Source organism: Sciurus carolinensis, chromosome 17 (assembly GCF_902686445.1).
Source record: "Sciurus carolinensis chromosome 17, mSciCar1.2, whole genome shotgun sequence".
Taxonomy (NCBI): Eukaryota; Metazoa; Chordata; class Mammalia; order Rodentia; family Sciuridae; genus Sciurus; species Sciurus carolinensis.
Window position 1 is genome coordinate 33,266,208 of NC_062229.1, and position 14,404 is coordinate 33,280,611.

Sequence of the window (14,404 nt, forward strand, 5' to 3'; positions counted from 1 at the left end):
GAAAAGTGATAAATTTTAAAATGTGTTTTGCCAGTGAAATAGAATGCAACCCCAGGTCCCAATAATTCCAAAGCTTTAAGAGCCCTTAAACGTTATCCAATTCAAACTGTCCGACCTATATTTAAGTTATTTGAAGCCCAGAGAAGTAAAGTGTTCAGTGTCCCTGAGATAATAGCCAATCATAGTCCCAGATCTCCCATTTGTACTCTCCACTGTGACTTTCCCTCTGCCTCTGCTGAGCACAGACGGGTCCCTGAGTAGACAAACAGCCTCATCTCCATCCCCACTTGTCCCAACACTGGTGAACAGGAAAAAAAAAAAAAAAAAAAAAAAAAGAGTATTTTAATCATGATACTCAGCTTGACACAAAAGCTCCCTTCCCTAACATAGCATTCCTAAAGACCATGCAATTTGCACAGCTTACCAAGCACAGTGTGGAAAAGGGAATTATAAAAGAGAATGTTTTACATTGGATAGTTTAAGAGTTTAGCATGACATTTGTTATAGAAGTGGCTTGCACTGTACTTGAAAGTTCCACAAGTCAAAGAGAGATAGCTCCAAGTTTCAAAACAAATTAATACTCATTTTATTATGCTTTTGAGGACTCAATGGGACAACAAAAAGATATTAAGATGAAACCAAGTGATTATTTTAAGAAGAAAAAGCAAATTGTCATCTTCATTTTAGAGATAAAACTTAGATATTGCCTAGCTCAAAACTCTTACTTTGAAGTTCAAAAAAACTGAGATGGCAGATTTTAAATGACTAGTGCCAAGTCATGCAACTAGTAGGTAGAATTGTTATTTAGAGGCAGGATTTCTGTCTCCAGGTTCAGGGGGCTTTGTTACTCTGGAAACCACAATAAAATAGATGTCAACAAATCAGAAAAGGGAAAATAGGACCATTACTCTATACATGCCATGATTTTTTAAGTCTGTTACTTTCAATTTGAGTTATATTTGGACATAAAATTTCCCATGGATTTGTATGTAATTTCAAGAAAATTGATAGAAGAAAATTATGTTTCAGGAGCTATGTAAAAGATCAGGAAGTACATTCACTATATTGCCTGAATTTTATAAACTTTCGTGGATTTCAGATCATCTTCTACAGATAAATGCCACACTACTACTGATAAGAGCAAAAGATGAAGAACACTGCACATTTTAAATGTCATTACTTTGAATTTTATACTGTGCTCTTATGAATGAACCCATAAGAGTAAAAGAAAATGCTAAATAAATATAGTGATGGGGCTTACATTCTGGTGCTGCTGGTCTTGTTGATGATAACAGATTTTCCTGTTTGATCCACATTATGATCCAATCCAAAGTAAGCTGCCACCCGATGGACAAGCATCCTCTGATATGATGACATCTGAGGGAACTTTTTATAATGATTGCTGAAACAGAATTACAAGAAAAAGCAGAATAAGCATTTTCATTTCTTGTCCACAGCACATTTTACAGGTAGACACACAAAACTATTTATCTTTCACCCAAACCACTAAGCCTTTTTCTTTCCTTTCTGGCATCCCGTAGTGTCCTCATTTCCAGGCAAGATTTCCACTTATTATAGACGTATTGATTAAGCTACAATACATATCATTGTTTCATACTTGCACATTTCTCATGCCAAAGAGAACTTAATATCTGTTGGAAAGTGTTCTATTTTAGTCCATGATACCTTATCAACAGAGCCAGGCAGAGGACAAATGATATGACATAATACGTGACTGCAGATGCCTATCTGGAGATGTGTCATTACCCGGTTTACACTGAAAGCAGCACAATTATTTCCAGGCATAACTGACTGCAGCCAGCTGGAGCCCATTAAAAAACTATAATAAAAATGAAAAGGGTCGCTTCGTGGAACAGCTATTCTATGCTAATCGGTGGCTCCCTGTTTATAGACATTTTGTCAGGAATTTAACAAGCAGGAGCACGCATGGTCCAAGCAACAATCCCCATCAGCATATGACTCCCAAATCCAATAACATCTCCATTTAACAAATCAAGAAACATATTAAACAATGTTTTATCCCTAAATCTGTCCAAAATAAATAATTTTATTCAAATATAAAACTAAGACACATCATAAAATTAGCCAGCACTGCCATTTAACATACTTGTTGTCACCAATGAAATCAATAATTTCCTGTTCCATTTTCAAGAGTATCATCCTGTCCCTGCAAAAAAAAAAAAAAAAAAAAAAAAAAAAAAAGAAAAAGAAAAAGAAAAAGAAAAGAAAAGAAAGAAGAAAGAAAAAAAATGTTCAAATTAAAGTTTTTAGGTAATTTCCATTTTCAAAGGACCTAAATAATTGATTAAATACATGAAGAAGATTATTTAAATGTATGTGGTTACACATCTCACTTTTCTTTGGAACATGCTGACCATTCATTTACATCTTATTTCATTTTGCTCCAGATAACTTTTTTTTAATCTCATTTGTTACATCTTTTGTAGTATCTAAATTTTACAGTCAATGTTAATTTTGGCATTCAAGCTATGAGGACCATAAAATACAACAAATAAAAAATACGTTTTAAAGTCAAGCATTAACTTTAGATAGGTATAAAACTGCAGTGAAACATAATTAGTTTACTTAATATCAACCATTTTCATTCTCCATTTTTCCCCCTTAGTCAGTTATTCCTTTGTTTCCAGGAAAGTAAAGCTGATAAAACTATCATTTACTCAGTAACTATCCAGCTATTAAATCTACTAATAGTAAACATGCAAACTTGAAGCAAGTAAGAAATGCAGGACATAGTTTAAGCTACCAGGAAAGGCATCTGCGTTTTACAATTGTCTTCTTAGATATTTGGATAAATAACTGTTATACTTTTTGACCCTTCCCAAAATAAAGAGGCTTATTTAATAAATTACCTGGAATTATTCTTTAGAGTGTTAATCAGAAACTCATGTAAGTCTATGCCTGTAGAATCTGTGTATTCTTGGCTGCAATCTGAAACAAACAGCAGGGTGAATTTGTAAGAAATGGTGGAAAAGTGGGGTAAAAAATTCTTTCCCACCCCATCTCTTTTCCCTCCAGCTCAGGTAAATTCTAGATGAAGAATTTATGATGAAAAAAATAGGTTGCATAACTAGCAACCTGGCTGTATGACATCAAAATGAAAATAAGATTTGGGGATTGAAAAGATCCTGACTGTAAAAAGACCCAAATGTCATGGAAGGGGAAGTGGGCACAGGCTGGGGTCAGGAGGGCTAGAGTCAACTACCACGTGTTCACACTGTGGTGCAAATCAGTCAGGGCACAGCCTTCCCATCACAGAAACTCCCAACCTCCAGAGAAGGCTTCAGAGCTTGAGATCCTATAGAACCCCTTTTCTCTTGAAAAGAAGGAGGTCAAAAATGAAAGTTTTTGTTACAAGACCACCTAAATATTAATCAGAACAAAACACAGGAGGGCACTAAACATTCCCAAGTCTTTCAGATCTCCTGATGCTGGATAAAGCTTAATTTCCATAATCTCTTTAGAAAGATGAGCTTCATGACTCTTGTGTACACCTTCAGTTTTAGACTGAGAGCAGCAGAGACAAGTGTTATAAAGTCAAAATGTTGCTTGACATTAGGAGTGGTTGTCATTCCTCAGCAGATCACATGCACAAATCTTTCTCAGTTATCTTTAAAAAGTCTACTGAAAGGATATTTATGCTGGCACTCTTCATTTCAACTAAACTTAGTTTTATTTTGTATAATGATCTGTATGGCAACAGTTCAAAAGGCTGGGCCTTTAGAAGGAATTAGTTATGGGTTTTTGGGGGGAAGTTGTTTTTGTTTTTGTTTTTGAAAAGTGTTAAGTAGCATGTGTATTTTTTAAAATGAAACCTCAGGTGATAGTGTATGGGTGCAGAGACCAAAACCATCTGTGCCAGGTAAAATGTGAATCAGGTATCCCATGGACATACAGATCTGTACTTGGAGGACTACCTCACTGACTGATGGAATCTGGTTGCCAACTGTCTTTCAAGATAAGCATGAAGGTTAAGATAGAAAACTGGGTATCATTAACGTTCACCAATCCAAGATAACTGGTCTAATAAACCTGAATTTAAGAGAAGATTTATATTTACTCCTTTGTACAGCTTGCAACTGAAAACAGGAGATTCAAATGTGAATACGAAGAATTACGTGATTCAAAAATATCCTATCTACACAAATAATACACCATGAACAGAAAGAAAATCAAGTTCACATCTGTTACACGCACACATATGTACACACATAAAATTATATGTAGAGCCTGTCAGGTGGTGAATATGCATGTGCTCTCTAGAACAATTTCTAGAACTACATATGTGTCCAAATTGAGGAAATTAAGGAAACAATTTCACATTCACCTTTTGATAACATTCTGATCTTGGGTTTTTCAGAGGTTTTATCTTTGTTTTTATCCTTTTCTTTTTCTCTCTCAGAGTCATCTTTCCTAGATTTATCCTCCTCTTGCAGGCTGGGAAAACTGGAAAGCTGTAAATGAATTGATTCCTGTTGGGGAGAAAATATAATAATTTAGGGCCAGATTTAATAATCTCTGTCTGGTTTCCATTTTGCATAGAGGTTACTAAGTACAGAAAAATGAAAGCCAGGTGCAGACTTTTTTTTTTCTTAAATGGTAAAAAATTAAACCTGTCAGAAAAATAATTGCCCTTTAAGGTGAATTGAACTTCAGAAGTCAAGGGGAGGTCATGAGAAACATCTAGTACTGAAACTTTGCCTCATGAATATTAACCTTAACTAAGTTAAATTCCTGTAGATCACAATTCTTATTTTCTCTACAGGCTTATTTTTAACTCCTTAGGAAAAATTCCTTCATCCATCAGATTGCATCAGAGCCAATGTCATGTCTTTAAAAAAAAAAAAAGAAAAAAAGGTTTCCATAGTTCTTTTCTGTAACTCCTTATAAGGAGAAATTGGCACAAACATAGACACACAGATTTTTACGAATCATAATTACAGATAGAACAGACATAAAGAAAGCCCCCAATAGCCAACTTATAATTAAAAAATCTATTTAGAATAATGATTTCTCCTACTATGATAAATCATACTTTAGGACAGCAGGAATCAGGTATGGATTATTGGGATTTTTTATAAATGCCATCAATAAGTCTTTATAATATATATTTATAATAAGCATTGCCTTCTAGAAAATGTAGCAAGTAGAATTACATTTTTCATAAATTGTATATAAATACGTAATTGTTTTTTCATTTTAGTATCAGCTAATCCTTTCCAAAATATAAGATTCTCTTGAACCTCTCTGGCTTGGCATAAAATTGACTCTACAGTTTGGGAGATGGATCATCTCTGTATTTATTTTGTGCTGAAAACAGGTCATTTTTGCATTAATTCACATATACCAGCGGTTGGTTTGATAGTATGTTCATTGTTTTGAAGAAGAATGAGCCACATCACATTTATTAGTTTTTTAAAAAACCTATGTTATGATTAAAACTATGACAGAGCAGTCAACACGAAGGCCATTTGTTCTTATGTAAGAGATCACAAGGTGGGAAAGCTTTCTTCCAGGAGTGACATTAAAATTTATGATGTAGGGGGAAAAAAAAGTATTCCCAGTGACTAATAGTGTCTCTCATGGAAAAGCAAGCTAATGCTCACATTACACGTGACTAAATGGATGCTGCTACCTCCTCAAACTGTGACCAATCTGGTATTCATAATGGTTCTTGGCAAATCTGGCTAACCTAACAGGCATAAAACGAAAAGTCCTCTGAAGCCAAATCTCTTTTGTTGGGAGGGGCTCCACTGTGAACGTCTGGTGAGACTAAAGTCACCATGCTTGGGAAAACAAACAAACAAAAAAACATAGAGGAGGAAATAAAACATGCTCTCCTGATAAACATTTATCTCAGCTGGGTTTTTTGACTGCCACATGTTTATCCTGGGGGGTGGATATACATGAAATATGTAAAATGAAAATGTAGTTTGATTATAGAGCCTTTCACAACACGATTTAGGGAAGAAATGTCTTAATGGACAAAGGTTCAAGCAGATTGGAGGGTAATGATTTGCTTCTACTTGTTCAGGAAAACACTGGGACATTTCTGGGTGAGGTATGACTGCGGGCTGTGATGGGGAAGAATAAATTTGCCAGTCAACTAAGGGGGAAAACTGTGGATTAGGAACCCTGGCCATGAAAGTGGTCTCACTGCTTCTTCAAAACCAACTGAAACATTTGGCCTCTGTAAGCTTGAATCTAAAATCTAAGAGGCTTGGAAATACATTATAAATGCAAGTGCAAAAGGCAAATAAAAACATTCACTACAAAAAAAAAATATGTACAAACTGATGTCATGTGTTGACAAATACTACACTCAGAAAAAAAAGAACTACTTTTCAATACATAAATACGCATCATGGTGTTGAAAGAACACACAAAAGTGCTTTAGAGTTGGTAAAAAACAATCTGTTATTTTTTAATATTTTTATTGATATACTCAATAATAAAATACAAGTGTTAATAAATACATTGGTACAGGATAAGTTTATATCCAACAACAGTAAAAGAATGATTCAAGTTGCAGTCATACACTGATAGGTAAATAGTATAACATTAGAAAAGCAAACTTCCTTTAACTTAAGGACAGACTGAACCATCAGGTATGGGTCTGAGATCAAGTAATACAGGTAGCGAGAGTTTTTTCCACACAGGAAAATGAAGGCAGTTTTCCAAATACTGTGAATATACAAACACTGGGGAAGCAATACAATCCGTATACTGTATACTTCTGCCATTGTTCTCTGGGTTCAGTCCACACATTTTGCTAGTGCCGGTGATATCTAATGAAGGCATTGCATATAAACTCAAAGATCTGCTTCATTAGTCTCTAAAAAAGGTAGCAGGGTCATTTGCTTATGTGTGTGTCTGGGTATTTTCTGTCAGCCCCCTCTTCCCACCACTCCTCAGCTAGTCAAAGAAAAAAGCTTGCAGGTTCTAATTCTCTCCTACAAGCTAATCTTGTTTTCTGAGTTTGGAACCAGCAGGAACAAAGCACTGTTTGCATCTGATTTCTCTGCACCAATCATACAGAGAAACTAGACTTAGGTCCAGGATGGGTACTATGATACAGATGATGTCTCACAAAATGTCTTCCTGTGCTTTGTCCAATGGGACAAAAAGCAGATCGAGTCTATAGAGGCTGCCCTCCTCTGCATAGCACTAAGAGTGGGAGAATACTCGGGCATTACTTCTGCTAGGGTCTGTTATTCTGCAGAGTTAACACATATCATGTGCAGTACATTATAAGCCATCAATCAACATTTAATAATACAAGCCATGATATTCACATTATTCCCCCCTTTCAATCTCCATTAAAAATAAAAGCACAAATAAAATGCTGAAGAAAAGCCACACATTTCTCAGAGCCCAAGTAAAATAAAGCAGATGTATGAAACATAGTAATGGCCACTGAATGATAGCCTGTTCATGCCTTATGACATGAGTGGCATGTTAAGAAAATGAGGCTAGAAAAAAAAATATTCTTAGGACAAAAGTCTATAAGGAATTTATTTTTGGTCCTTTTAAAGAAAGTGCTCTCAACGCTCTCTATGTCCATGAAGAGAATTTAGAGTATTTCAATTAAAATGAAGAGAGGAAAGCAAAACAAAACCAAACAAAAATAATGACATCTTAATCAATTTTCCCTCCCCTGGGCTCAGATAAATCATTTTAACTTTTGTCCTGACTGCTCTCAGCCTCTTATAAAATAAGCAAAATTTCAGCAGCAAGACTATTTTTATAAAAGCTAATGTGCTGCCTAAAGGCAAACAAAAATAAATATGATGTGAACTTTTCCATTTTGTCATACAAGAGTTTTTGTTGAAATTTAAATTTTTGGAGCCCAATCATCTTGCTGTAAGGAGTACAAATAAAGGTAAGGAGATGCAGTGAAATGTTAATGATATTAACTTAAATTCACCATCAGCTCAGATTCGTTTCTGGATAATTTTTGCAGTTTGAGCAATCTCCACCAAAGCCCATAATGTATGTCTTCAAAGTTCAATGCACCTTAGTCATTATTTCACAAGTGCCATACAAGCCAACAGTTGTGTTTCTTATAGGCAAGTGCTTTTTGGGGAGCTGAGAGGTAAGACATCTCCAACAAGGAAGGAGACGGGGTACTTAGGGCTATATTTGGTTCAGCCTTATCAAGAGAGAGCCTTGGAGGAAATTCAGCACTACTGTGCTTACTTTTTATTTAAGTTTTAATCTAAATTCTTTTGAATTCCTTTCCATTTGCAGTTTTCAGAGAGTCTGGAAAAAAACAAACGTAATACTCTGTGATAAGCTTTTAAACTATTTTAGAATGTCTCATAAACAGGGGTTGAAGCAAGAAAAGTATTTCTTTCTTCAGATGCACTCTTCTCCCCCAAAACACTGTTTAATGCCAAGTAAATCATCATGCACACAGAGACAGGTCTAGCTCATGCAATTCAAGATAGTGACAGGGGTTATACCTGATCCTGAAGGCTTTCAGCTCCTGGTCTGGCTGTTGACTCCTCACAGACAGCTAAACTGCGAGTCAGTTTACCTTTTCCTGCTCCTGACTGGGGTTGGGAAGAGGGGGAAGAAAAGGGGAAAAAGGGAAATAAAGAAAACAAACAGAAAGCATGCTCAGGCTGTCAAATCATCTCTAGGACCACATGACGTTCCCAAAATTTTAAAAAGCAAGTTCTAAGTCTACATCTGGGCAAAGCATCAGACCTCTCTGTTGATGGGGATGGAGGTAGAGAAGAAGGTGAACTGATGCATGTAAGGAACAATTTTAGTCAACTGTGCCCATCACATTGGAAACACATGAAGAAAGAATGGCTGCCATGATATGCAAATATTAAGAGAAAATAGCTGACAAAATCAACTTCCACTAAAATCATGCTCAGAGGGGATTTGACTGAGAAGATGCTTAAACGAAGTACACTAAACAGCAGTACCTGTTTAACACAGAAAACATTTGGTGAGACTATATCCTCTACTCCCAATTTTATTTAAAATAAAAACAAAACAAAAGACTATGTGTTTTATAAAGCACCATGAAATCTCCAAGTGTGAAAATGGCATCAAATGTATCCATCTGCAGTTATTTGAACTCTAAATGCTCTAACTAAAAAGAGCATACGGAGAAGGAAACAGAGATGTGTGAACTCTTGTCCACATTAAAAGCAAACAGCACCAACCCCTCTGCGACCCACCACATCTGCACACGACCACCTTGAGTGGTTGGTAAATCCTTTAACCCCAATGTGAAATATACAACATCCATGATACAGTTCTACAGAAAATCTCAAGAACCCTACCTTGGATTTTCTTCTCTCTTGATTCTGAGCTGCCAGCCGCCTCTGTGTTAGAAACAAAATTAAAAAAAAAAAAAAAAAAAAAAAAAAAAAAAAAAAAAAAAAAGAATAGTAAACAGACAAGCAAGAGAGAGAGAGAGAAAGAAATGAGAGCAAGAAAAAGAAAAGGCATCACTACCAAATAGTAGAGAAATCAACAATAGTGATCGGGCATTCCAATCACCAGGGAGGACTCCTGCCCCAGCTCCCGACTTCCCCAAAGTGTTAACCTTTAAGCTTTCAGCTATCTCTCTTTTTAGCAAATACAAGAGAGGAGAAAAACTAGCCTTGAGGGTTTTTGACCTTTATGTGGTCTCTGTCTTCACTAACTACTGGTATACAAAGAGTTAAGAATTTCAAAGTTTAGTTCAAAGGAAATTGATACTTACACCCTATTTGCAGGTACCCTTTGTATTCCCTCTAGCAAATCTCTTTCTCTCATAAATCTTAGTGTGTTTAACTATAACTCTTGTCCACTTCCGTAAATCACTTCCCAGTCTTACTTCCCCCTATAGTGTTCTGACTCTAGCTGTTTGAAAATAAGATTTAAACCTTAACATGCCCAGTAAGGTCACCAGAGCTATGTCTTTGACTTTTCCTAGTTAGCCACGCATTAAGTCTTTATCTTTCCATGGAATAGCAAGCTCACTTTTAAAACTCAGATAGCCCAAAGGTGTCTCTGGAGAGGCACTGCAGGTGTCATTCAAAGTGGTCTAGCAAATGGTCCTGGGATGATGTGTGCAAATTCAAAAATTAAATATATTCCTTAGATATTTTTCATTTCAAAAAGCATCTCAGAGTATGGTTCAATCAAGAAAAAAATGATTCATAATTGGAAAGGGAGACAATTAGGGTTAAAGATTTCCAAATCATTTAACTAGTCAAACTCTTAAAGAAGAAGGGAGAAGAAGAAGAAGAAGAAAGAAGAGCTCTTCCAAGTATTTTAGAAAAGAAGGAAGAAAAAAACACCCAGTGGTATGATCAGGGTCTCTCCAGGCTTACCTGCAATTCCAATTTCTCTTCTTCATCCAGACTTTCTGATTTCACTATGCCATTCTCTGGAGCGGCTGTCTCCTGCTCATTCCTCCCTTCCTCCACTATTGCCTGGTTCAGGTCTCCTTGCTCAGACATTCTCCCAGATGCAAATTAAAATAACAAGGTTTGATGCCCTAGGAGGTTAAAATATCGGAAAATATCGTCAGTGCAGCTAAAGTATTGACTTGTTGAGATATTTCTTTTCTCCCTTTGCATTCAAATTCAAATGAGCAACTCAGGCATCCCCATCAATTTTATATGGAAAGGAGAATAAAATGAGATGAGATCAAGTACCCGATGCATACATAAGAGGCAGATGCGGTCGCCCCGTGCACACCCTTCCGCACACATGCAAGCACACTTGTGAATACACCTTGCCATCAAAACAGATCCACTAATCTTAGATGGAAACACATAACTCCCACACAACTACCAATGCCTGTGCCCTACTACAAAGTGGAGGACGGAAATGAGAATCATTCTCCAACTCTTGAATAGCTGAACTTCAACTTCTGGGTCAAGAGGTGGGAATGATATTCTACAGCATCTCTAAAATGACTCAAAAATTATTTTCAAGTTTCAACCACAGACTCACTTACCTAGTACAAAGTATATAGTATACTCTACAAGGGGCAAAAATCAACTGAAGAGGTAATAATTCAGTATAAATATGGGATCTAATTTTGGCAATAAACCTTTTAGGGTCAATATTTCCAGGCTTCAAACTGACAGCTACATTATTAAAAGCATAAGCCCTCTCCCAAGTTCCTGTCAGTGCTGGTGCTGCAAGATCCTGCAGAGGAAGTCTGGCAGGCAGCTCTAATGAAGCTATCGAGACTCAACTCCACTACTCCAGGCTCACAGGAGTCTAGTATACAGACACTGGAAATCGCTTTTCAAAGTTAAAGCCTGTTATTATTTTCTTCCTCCCTACCTCCATAAAACCCCTGACACTTCCCCTTCTGAAGTGTTGTCAGATGAGGCTCATGAATAATTTAGCACTTACTTCCTCCTCATTTTTAAGCAATGAGAAAGGGAAAGAAAAGAAAAAAGAAGGAAGGAAGGAGGGAAAGAAGGAAGGTGGAAAAGAGGAAGGAAAGGTGGAGAGAGAGAAAGAGGCTGTTGCTGAGAAAGTTATTTTTTCATAAAAATTCTGAAGTAACGACTGTCCGGTGATAATTAGTATGGGACAATTCAGTGTTTTGATGTTTCTCTGAGAGTGTTGAATTGCCATTTACTAATTCAGTGACTTTTTTTTTTCAACTGGAAATAGGAAGCATAAGAAAAATCTATAACACAGCAATTTTTATTGCAAATTTGCTAAAATCTACCATGACAGAACAGATGGGATGTAATGATATCTTTAAAATACACAGGCTTATTTGGCAAAGGATTGTGGGAATGTAAAAGGAAAAGTTTTCCTAAAGGACAGTGGTTTGAGTCTGTAAGTGACTAGTGATCAATGCTTTCAAGTTGGGAAGGTTTTAGGATCCGGTGCATTTTGACAGATTTCTCATATTTTACTGGCACTCAGTATGTGTGGTTAACAAATTAAAAGTTCTGTTTCCCAGTGACAAACGGCTTGTTTCTCAGTGTATTGAGTAGGGGGAGGAGAAACTTTTGTTGCTCTAACTCATCTTTCAGAGCATTTCAGTATAAAAAACAGATCATGACCAGATTTAAAAATGGAGTGAACATATTGAGCTCTAATTTTCCAAAATACAAGCCACACGAGTCTCTGATACTGATCCTGACTACTGGGGTTACATTCAGTGAAATATTCCACATGAACAGGCACATTTATGTCATAATAGTAAAATACAGATGCGGTGACAGTCAGAGAGGACCTTTACCTTTCACGCAGAATTCCTGCTGTAGGTCTTGGTGACTTACTAGCGGCTTCTGTCGTTCTACACCGGGAAAATCCACACAAGTGATCAGAGGCAACTGGCGTCCCATGTCCCCATTAACAGTTCAGAATGCCCATCTCTGTGCAGTTCCCTTACACAGTTTGACGCATCATCGTCAACCTGAAAAAAGACGAAAAGTAAATAATAATAATTGCAATAATCATGGTAGAGTGAAGGACAAAATAAATAAGACTGGTTTTCTAACACTAATGACCAGCTTCCAGCAAATCACGTTCACAGCTTGATCCAGCTCCACCTGTCTCAAGCTGCCTGCTTCTTCTCTAATGAAGGCTACAGCCGGCTGTTCAAGTCAGAGCGGCACCCACGCAAGGAGCTAAAATTAACAATTGCATTATGCACCGAAGATTACTCACTTCAATTTTAACCTTTTTTAGTGAAATCTCGCACTTTGTATTTAAAAAAAAATAAAAAATAAAAAAAAAAATAACAAGCTTGTGTGTTTGCCTCAATGAGAATCAAGATCACCTATGAGCAATGGTCTTGCCTCCTTTTATAACCAAAGTCTTTGTCTTAATTCTAGACTAATATGATATACTTTAATTCTGTTTCTGTGATTCTTTGTGAAAGTTACCTTAATGAAGCTTATTTAAAAGTTTTGATTTAATGAAGCACTGTCTATAAAGTTTTGTTTGTTTGTTTTTAAGGGAAGAAAGAAAAGAAAACTTTCCTGACGGGCATGGCTGAGAGAGCTCTTTTTACTCCACTTACAGTTCGGGAAGAATTCCTGATATCCCGGTTGCGTGGTGAACAGTCTATCCACACCCCTCCCTCCCCATTAGGATTGCTCCGCCAGCTGGGCATTCTGTTTGACAGCAAAGAAACACTGTCAGAGCGATTCGAAGATTCGCAAACTCCAAATCTGTTGAAAACAATACATGCTATAATATGCACTTTCTTTTGCTCACAACTCCTACAGGAGCAAGGCAAAGACAGCTTGAATGTAAACACGGAGATAGGCTCCTAATACTGTTTGCCAAAACCAAGCCGTATCTCTTTCCTCTTGCTGTAACTACTTGGGTGCACACCCGCTAACTGCCAGCGGCATGCGCACCTCTTCCATCCTATGCCCGTCTGTGAAAACCCTAACTAACCCCCCACCCCATTATTTAGTCTGAGGTTTGGAAACCCTCTCTTTCTCCTCCTTGCCACTTCCCACAAGTTTAAATGAGCATGACGGGTTCCTCACAGGATTTTACTGTGTCCGTTCTAACAACAACACTGGATTACAAAGTCAATTATTGTGCAAGAGGCAAACAGCTGTTGAAAATACAATCATACAGGTAATAATTTCTGGATTTATTTATGTTTTATCAAGATGGACAATTTGTCTTTAAAACATGCATCTTTTGTTCTATCATATAGCTATGAAAAGATAAGCAAACATGCAGTTAGAACAAAATGGATTACGAGTCAACAGTAGTTTGAATTTTTTCAATTTTGACCGGTTGGATACTATAAATGACACTCATTATTAAATAGAAGTCACGTGTCTTAAAATTAGGATCTATTTAACTCACAAGCCCATCATCTACTTTTTTCTTAAAATAAACATCAGCAATCAATGGAATTACCAAATGCTTTTTGGATTCTGTTTTCCTTTTCCCAAGTCGAATGAAGCTATCAACAGGCATCACAACCCCTTTGCCTTCTCTTTCTGACTCTCATATTTGTACAGTGGCATTTAATCCAGCAGGTGAATGACAATGCAGTTTGAAATCTAAGCCTTAGATTCATTATTCCAGCTTCAGTAGGAGGATGCAAGATTTAATTCTCTCCACAAAGAAAGAACAAACTGATATTCACATAACTAACTCCAAAGCACTAACAGCCTGGGTATATATGTGTGCGTAATTACCAGGACAGGGTTTTGAAATAGCACTGAGCTCTAAAGTCAGCGAGGTATTATTCTTGCATGCCTGAATCATAAAGTCATCATCTACCAAGATAAAAGAGAATATGGGCATATGGGAGTGAGCAGAGAGGAACATATGGATCACAAATATTTTTGTAACTGATTAAAATTGTTCTCTTTGCTAAGAAAGCCTTGCCAGGAAACCAGCC

The 14,404-nt window shown here is 36.7% G+C and overlaps 1 protein-coding gene across 16 annotated transcripts in view; it reads right to left on the minus strand.

The window, feature by feature from the left end:
- Window positions 1–14,404, minus strand: part of Arpp21 (cAMP regulated phosphoprotein 21) — a 148,889-nt gene that overhangs the window by 93,576 nt on the left and 40,909 nt on the right. For all 16 annotated transcript variants that reach the window (XM_047530875.1, XM_047530874.1, XM_047530881.1 and 13 more), the window contains exons 2-9: window positions 12,266–12,442; window positions 10,380–10,546; window positions 9,342–9,383; window positions 8,505–8,594; window positions 4,367–4,511; window positions 2,892–2,970; window positions 2,129–2,188; window positions 1,262–1,402 (exon numbers count right to left, since the gene is read on the minus strand). In XM_047530875.1, coding sequence (XP_047386831.1) covers window positions 1,262–1,402; window positions 2,129–2,188; window positions 2,892–2,970; window positions 4,367–4,511; window positions 8,505–8,594; window positions 9,342–9,383; window positions 10,380–10,508 — 686 coding nt within the window. In that variant the 5' untranslated portion in view covers window positions 10,509–10,546; window positions 12,266–12,442. The remainder of the gene's footprint in view (window positions 1–1,261; window positions 1,403–2,128; window positions 2,189–2,891; window positions 2,971–4,366; window positions 4,512–8,504; window positions 8,595–9,341; window positions 9,384–10,379; window positions 10,547–12,265; window positions 12,443–14,404) is intronic.